The sequence below is a fragment of the Cynoglossus semilaevis genome, chromosome 18 (assembly GCF_000523025.1).
Source record: "Cynoglossus semilaevis isolate Cse_v1.0 chromosome 18, Cse_v1.0, whole genome shotgun sequence".
NCBI lineage: Eukaryota > Metazoa > Chordata > Actinopteri > Pleuronectiformes > Cynoglossidae > Cynoglossus > Cynoglossus semilaevis.
The window spans coordinates 309,283-315,282 of record NC_024324.1 but is presented as its reverse complement, the minus strand read 5'-3'; the positions used below and the strand labels follow the sequence as shown (position 1 = coordinate 315,282).

The 6,000-nt window shown below is 45.6% G+C and overlaps 1 protein-coding gene across 1 annotated transcript; it reads right to left on the bottom strand.

Annotated features, from left to right (window-relative positions):
* Positions 1-599: 599 nt before the first annotated feature.
* rnmt (RNA (guanine-7-) methyltransferase) lies at positions 600-3,647 on the bottom strand. Its single transcript, XM_025064997.1, is given in 11 exon segments — positions 600-770; positions 923-956; positions 1,052-1,153; positions 1,286-1,403; positions 1,494-1,658; positions 1,775-1,956; positions 2,028-2,143; positions 2,270-2,401; positions 2,478-2,628; positions 2,694-2,841; positions 3,309-3,647. Coding segments are annotated over 10 exon segments (1,167 nt in total). The 5' UTR covers positions 2,823-2,841; positions 3,309-3,647; the 3' UTR covers positions 600-732.
* Between the last annotated feature and the right edge of the window lie 2,353 nt (positions 3,648-6,000).

Genomic DNA, 6,000 nt, shown 5'->3' with positions numbered 1-6,000 from the left:
GACTAGATTTGCATCTTTGTTCCTGCCACGGAGCCGATCCTAACATGTGTCTCATGATTGTTAATGACGAGCTGAAAAGGAAATGTAGGAAGACAAAATGTCTGTCACAGTTGCATTTCAGATGCACATCTGTAAACATACTGTAAGGCAGAGTGGTTAGTGCCTTTGCCTTACAGCAAGAAGGTCCCCGGTTCACTCCCCCTTACTTGTTCTGTATGAGTTCTCCTGTGTGTGCGTGATTGTGTTTCCTCCACAGAAGTAAGAAAAAAGAGGATTGGACTGAATACACTTCACCACTGGTGATGGTGGTGGAAATACACCAACTGTTCTTTCAGGAACATGAACTCAGAAGGTTCTAGATCAGAACCTGTGGATGAGCTTGGTCAGATTTGAAATTGCTTCAGGTCACATCTCAACACTGGACAAAGATATGATTATAAAACTGGTCAAAGAGACACTGACCAGTCTGAACTGGTCACTGACACCAAACACCTGCAGGAATGTCGTGGTCTGAGGACTTTCTGACTAAACACAGGAGTGTTCATTTAACATGAAGATGACGGTGATCACCAGTCACACACACACACACAGTCAGGAGCTTATGCATGATGGGAGATTTTCATTTTTATTAATTCAAACTGGAAAAAAAGACGAACATCAGATTTTATCAAACAGAAGAAAAGAAAAAAAAATCCATCAAGAAACTGGAAACAGAAGATGAAAACTCCAGAGTCAGGGCATCTTCTGGAAGACAAACACCAGATAGATACCTGCAGAGGAGGGAGGAGCAGAGGAGGTGAAATGAAACCTTACACACTTGTTTGAACTAATGACCTGGACGACATGGAATACTATTGAGCTGCAGCGCCCTCTGTTGTTACAGTGGTTATAAACAAACAAGTCTATGTGAAATGAAACTTACTGGCTGCTTCCCACTCAGATTTACTCAATGTGCCCTGGAAAAAAACAAACAAACACCAGAAAGAGCATGAGAGCAGAGACAGAGGTCAGGGATGAGGTCAGAAGACTGTTTAGATGAAAGAAGTCTCACCAGAGGTAGTCTGACTCCAGCTCTGCTGCAGTGCTCTTTAGCTTGGCAGTACTCTGCTTTACTGTCCGTGGCTTGAGCGTGTCCTTCCTCACACGGAAAGGGCTGAAAACAAGCAGACGACACCTGAGTGGTCGGAGCAGCTGTGTTTGAACTCAGTGTTACAGCAGACTGAAACACCTGGAACGGAGCGCTGAGTTTGAAATAATGAAGACAGACAGATCAAAGTCGTCTCACCTCCAGTGCCATCATCTTCATCATGAGTCGACGGTGATGCTCCTTCTTCAGCTTCTCCTCTGCAAACTCTGAGAAACGCTGCTTTAACACTAGACGCATGTTGTAGCGCTTGGCCATGCTAACACAAAGACAAGAGTGGGTGGAGTCAGAGCTTCAACATCACTGGTCAAGTTCAGGATGACAGAGAATAACTTGTCTGTGACCTCACTGTTCTAACAGAGGAAAGTAGACCAGGAATTCTGGGACGTCCACCACGTCCTCCAGGCTGAAGTGATACTGACAACCAAACAGAGGGTAGGAACCTTTGGACTGGAAGGAGACTCTGAAAACCTCATTACCAAACGACAACGAGTCGGAGGTTTCCACACGTTTACTGCAAACAAGACCAAAAGGTTGAAGACAAATCAGTGAGGAAGAAGAAGAAGAAAGAAAACATTTGAAAGAAGTGAAGGAAAAGTGTTTTCAGACATGACAGACTTTTGTTCTTACACAAGTTCAAAAGCATCAGGTGTGGTCCCGATGAAGTAACCCCCAGGTTTCAGACGCTCACAGGCATTTCTCAGCATCATGTCTGCCTTCTGCTCACTCTCAAAAGAGTAATGGAAGACGAACTGACAGCTGCAGATGTCAAACATCAGCCCAGGGTCGTCCAGCTTCTCCGACAGGAGCTCCTGTACAGGAACATGTCAAAGGTTTCCTGTCCAACTTCAGAAGTGAACTGATCTAGGTGCTGTGGTTCTACCTTGGCACAGTCAGCAGCAATGAACTGAGCCCTGAAGATCTTGTCGTTGAATTGACTTTTTCTCCTCATCTCCTCATAACGACTCTGACACTGTTCCACAGACACTGCTGCGATATCTGGAGGAACAGACAGGTGAGTCACTGACAGGTGAGTCACTGACAGGTGAGTCACTGACAGGTGAGTCAGGGGGTGAGTAGCAGATGTTGGTGTAATTACTACATTAACAGATGACACGGTTCTACCTGCACAGACCAGGTGATCGATTCCTCCTTTCCTCCACTTGAGAAGATCTCCTCCTTTCCCACAGCCCAGGTCCAGAACAGACACCTGCTCCTGCTCCTTCTCCTTCTGCCTCACCTGCTCCAGGATCTCACCTGTCAATCAGTCAAACAAACATCAGTCAAAGAAACACTCTGAACCGTTTTACCGTCCACACAGTGGGTGAAGAACTGATCATCAGTACCGATCAGGCGTGCAGGCCGCTCTTCAGCCATTTGTTAAAGTTCCTCATGAAGAAGATTCTGCTTTGACTTCGAGCAGCCAGGCCCACTTCCTGTAGACTGTTGTAGTGACCCGCCACCTTCACACCGTGGTCAGAGGCCTGGCAGACAAAACCATGTGATCAAGAGTCACGGTGGGGAACAGAGTGATCTGAGGTCCACTCACCGACGGACTGTCCTCGCGTTTCCTCTTCATCCCAACCTTGTCTCCTTCCTCTGTGGTTCTGGAGATCCGTACTTCATCCTCGTTCCCTCTGCCCTTCAGTGCTTCTGTCCTCGGGGACTGAAGCTCCATTTCTCCCTCTGAAAATAATCTGACACAAAGACATGCTGGTGTAGCACACCTGTCACTTCCTGTCTAAAATACCACGTCATTAACGGCGACCCAACAGAGGGCGCTAACACTTTAGGTTGATCATAAATGACTTCTTGCTTTTCCCTCATGAAGTAAATGAAGACAGAAAGGACTGAAGTTAAACAGTTCACCTGTCGCTAGAGAGGCACTTACAACACCAGGGGGTGCTGTTGTCACATTAGCGCTGTAACGCACCACAGAACCTTTTTTGTCAAAAACAACACTTGTAGTGTTCCTGGTGCCGATTATTCACGCCAAGCCACTGAACCAAACACGTTCACAAAGACAGGAACTGTTCTAGACGCGTCTGAGCTTTGACTGAGAACTTCTGTTTACAACAGCATCTTCCGAAACTGCTCCAAACTTCTAAACCTCTCCGTTCACCACTCGGCCCCGGGTTTCATATGGTTAGAAATCCGTTCTTACATGGTGACGCTGTGTCTGCTCTGTCAGAGGGGGCGCTCATCCAAACCTGAGCTGGATCTAAACTGAGAAAATTCAGACGTTCCTTTCTTCTCTCATCACAGTCAGGCTGACATTAGCCTTTGGTGTTCTTGATCAGAACCGGACTGAGGCAGACGATAAGTAGCCGGAAATACCGACTGCAGGTAAACCGAGCGGTGTCCGCCGGTTCAGAGACTCGATCTGTGGCTCAGTGGTAAATATCTGCGAACACAGTCTGTGAAACAACAACAACAGAAACATCAATCTACTCACGGTGGATGTAGAATCGGCGCATCCGCTTTAGCCACATCCGGCAAACTGACGTCACACTTCTGCGACACGGAGGAAACATTATTTACAATTCATTTTTAAACTTTTATAATTTAAAAAATCCCAAAGGTATCATTACGTTAATACGAAATAAGAAGCCAAACATAAAAAAAAACGATTATGGACTTAATAATCCGATCACAATCTGAGTTTTTTAGTACATATGAAACGGTTCATATTTTTAAAAAAATGTTTTCTGGTTTATTAAATGCGTCATACACTTATGTGACAATAGTAAAAACTACTGACAGGGATTTCTTATATGAATAAATACGTTTGTGTCGTAGACATTAACGTTACCAGTTACATGTCATGAAAATATGGTCCAGAAGATGGCACTGTACAGACATTTAAAGCAGGTGATCAGTAAACGGCTGATTGAATACCTTCACTGTTTGATCCTAGTCTGGATTATGTGTTACATTTCACATTATATCAGAGGGAAGTTACATCATCCATTATTTAATCAATTGTTCTTTCCTTTTAATTGACACTAATTTACAAATACCGATTTACAGCAGTGACTTGAATCAGTGGTAGATGTACTCAGTGAATTCTTTTGACTTTTTATTAGAACAGTTCATGTTTGTCCAGGTGGCTCGAGGTCCAGGTTTGATGTTCCTGGAGCTCCGTGTCTGTTGAAGTAAATCTGGTGAAGCCTGGGGCGAAGTGGAGTGGTCCTACAGACGATCCTGGACGTCCCCGTCTCTCTGGGTCCACATGTGACCCAGGTTCAGGTTTACGCTGGTGTTTTGGAGCTGAGATGTTCAGACAGTGTGGTATCAGCTGATCCTGGAACTCTTGGGTACCCTGATCCTGTCTGGTATGTCTGTAATTCATCCTGCCGATGACAGAGGAGACTTTTTCCTCTGCTGGCAGCAGACGCTGCAGGTCTGCAGGTCCAGTCAGAACCAGAACAGCTCATCTCACAGATTCCAGGAAACTCAAAACCTTGAGAATTCTTCACTTTATGAAGAGAGACTTCTTTACAGTCTGTGTTCTCTGGAACATCATCCTGGCTCATCACATGACATGTGAGGTTTGACCTTCGACCTCACACTGACAGAGCTGGGGTCCATGGATCTGCTGATCTGGACTGAACAAACTGTGATTGGTTGTCATGGTGATGTTATCACTGATATCAATGTGATCATTTTCAGAAAGGTTGGTTCAAGGTGACACCGTTGGTTGCTGGTTGACATCCCTCTTCTGTGAATTAACTGTTTTACTGGTCAGTGAACTGAGGGAACCTCCTCTTTTACAAGTGGTTTGTGCTCATGCCTTACAGCCAGAAGGTGAGTGGTTCAATTCCCAGCTCTTACAGCTGGTCTTTCAGTATAACCAGTCCTCTGGTTCTTGGGTGTGTGAAGTGTTCTCCACGTTCCCCAGTTTCCTCCACAGTCCAGAAACATGAAGGTGATGGTTCACTCTGAGCTGACCACAGGTGTGAATGTTATTGTGAATGGTTGTTTGTCTCCCTGTGTCTGACAAAAGAAAGAAGAAGAAGTCCTACTTTAGTGTGTGTGTGTGTTAAAGTGAAGCAGGTGGATTCCATCCCTGGAGATCCCCCTACACACACGGTGGTAATGGTGCTAGTGGTCAGTGGGGGGTGTTCTGGGTATTTTTGGGGTGGGGGCAGGGCTTGTGTGTGTGGTATTTGAGAATAAAAGGCTCCTGTGTGTGAATCGTCCTGTGGTGTAAGTGAGACGAGGCTGCAGCAGCTCTTTACAGCCGTGCTGCTTCATTCACAGGCGCCACAGCTTTGAAACTCAGTAAGGTCAGATTTACATGTTTATGGAGCAGCTTCCATTAATACNTGTCCCTCTGTGTGAGGAGGACACACACAGTGTGAGACAAAGGAGCACTGTGCCTCCACAGCACAGTTCCTGTCACTCAGGACCATCGGTTCCTCACGTAGTACTGCTACTCTTCTGATGTACTGGAACTTCAGCTGCCAGGAAACAGAGGCACTAAAAACTGATGGCACTAAATCAAATTCACTAGAATTTAGAACCAATCTTTGTTAATATGAATTATTTGTGAATCCACCCAGTGACCCCCCCCCACATCCTGGGATTTCCAGGATTTCCAGGTCAAAGACCTTGAAACTGCTATAGAGATGGACCAGAGACCCCTTGTGTTTATATCCTGTATAAACGTATGATAAAGGAGGTGTAGTACCGCAGACTACCTGCTGTTGTACACGTATTTCTGGTTGTTTTAAATATTACTCTGGTTCATATGTTGTCTTTTAAAACGTGTCAGTACAACCTAGTGTCGGTCCTGGTCCCAGTGTTGGTCCTGGTCCCAGTGTTGGTCCTGGTCCCAGTGTTGGTCCTGGTCC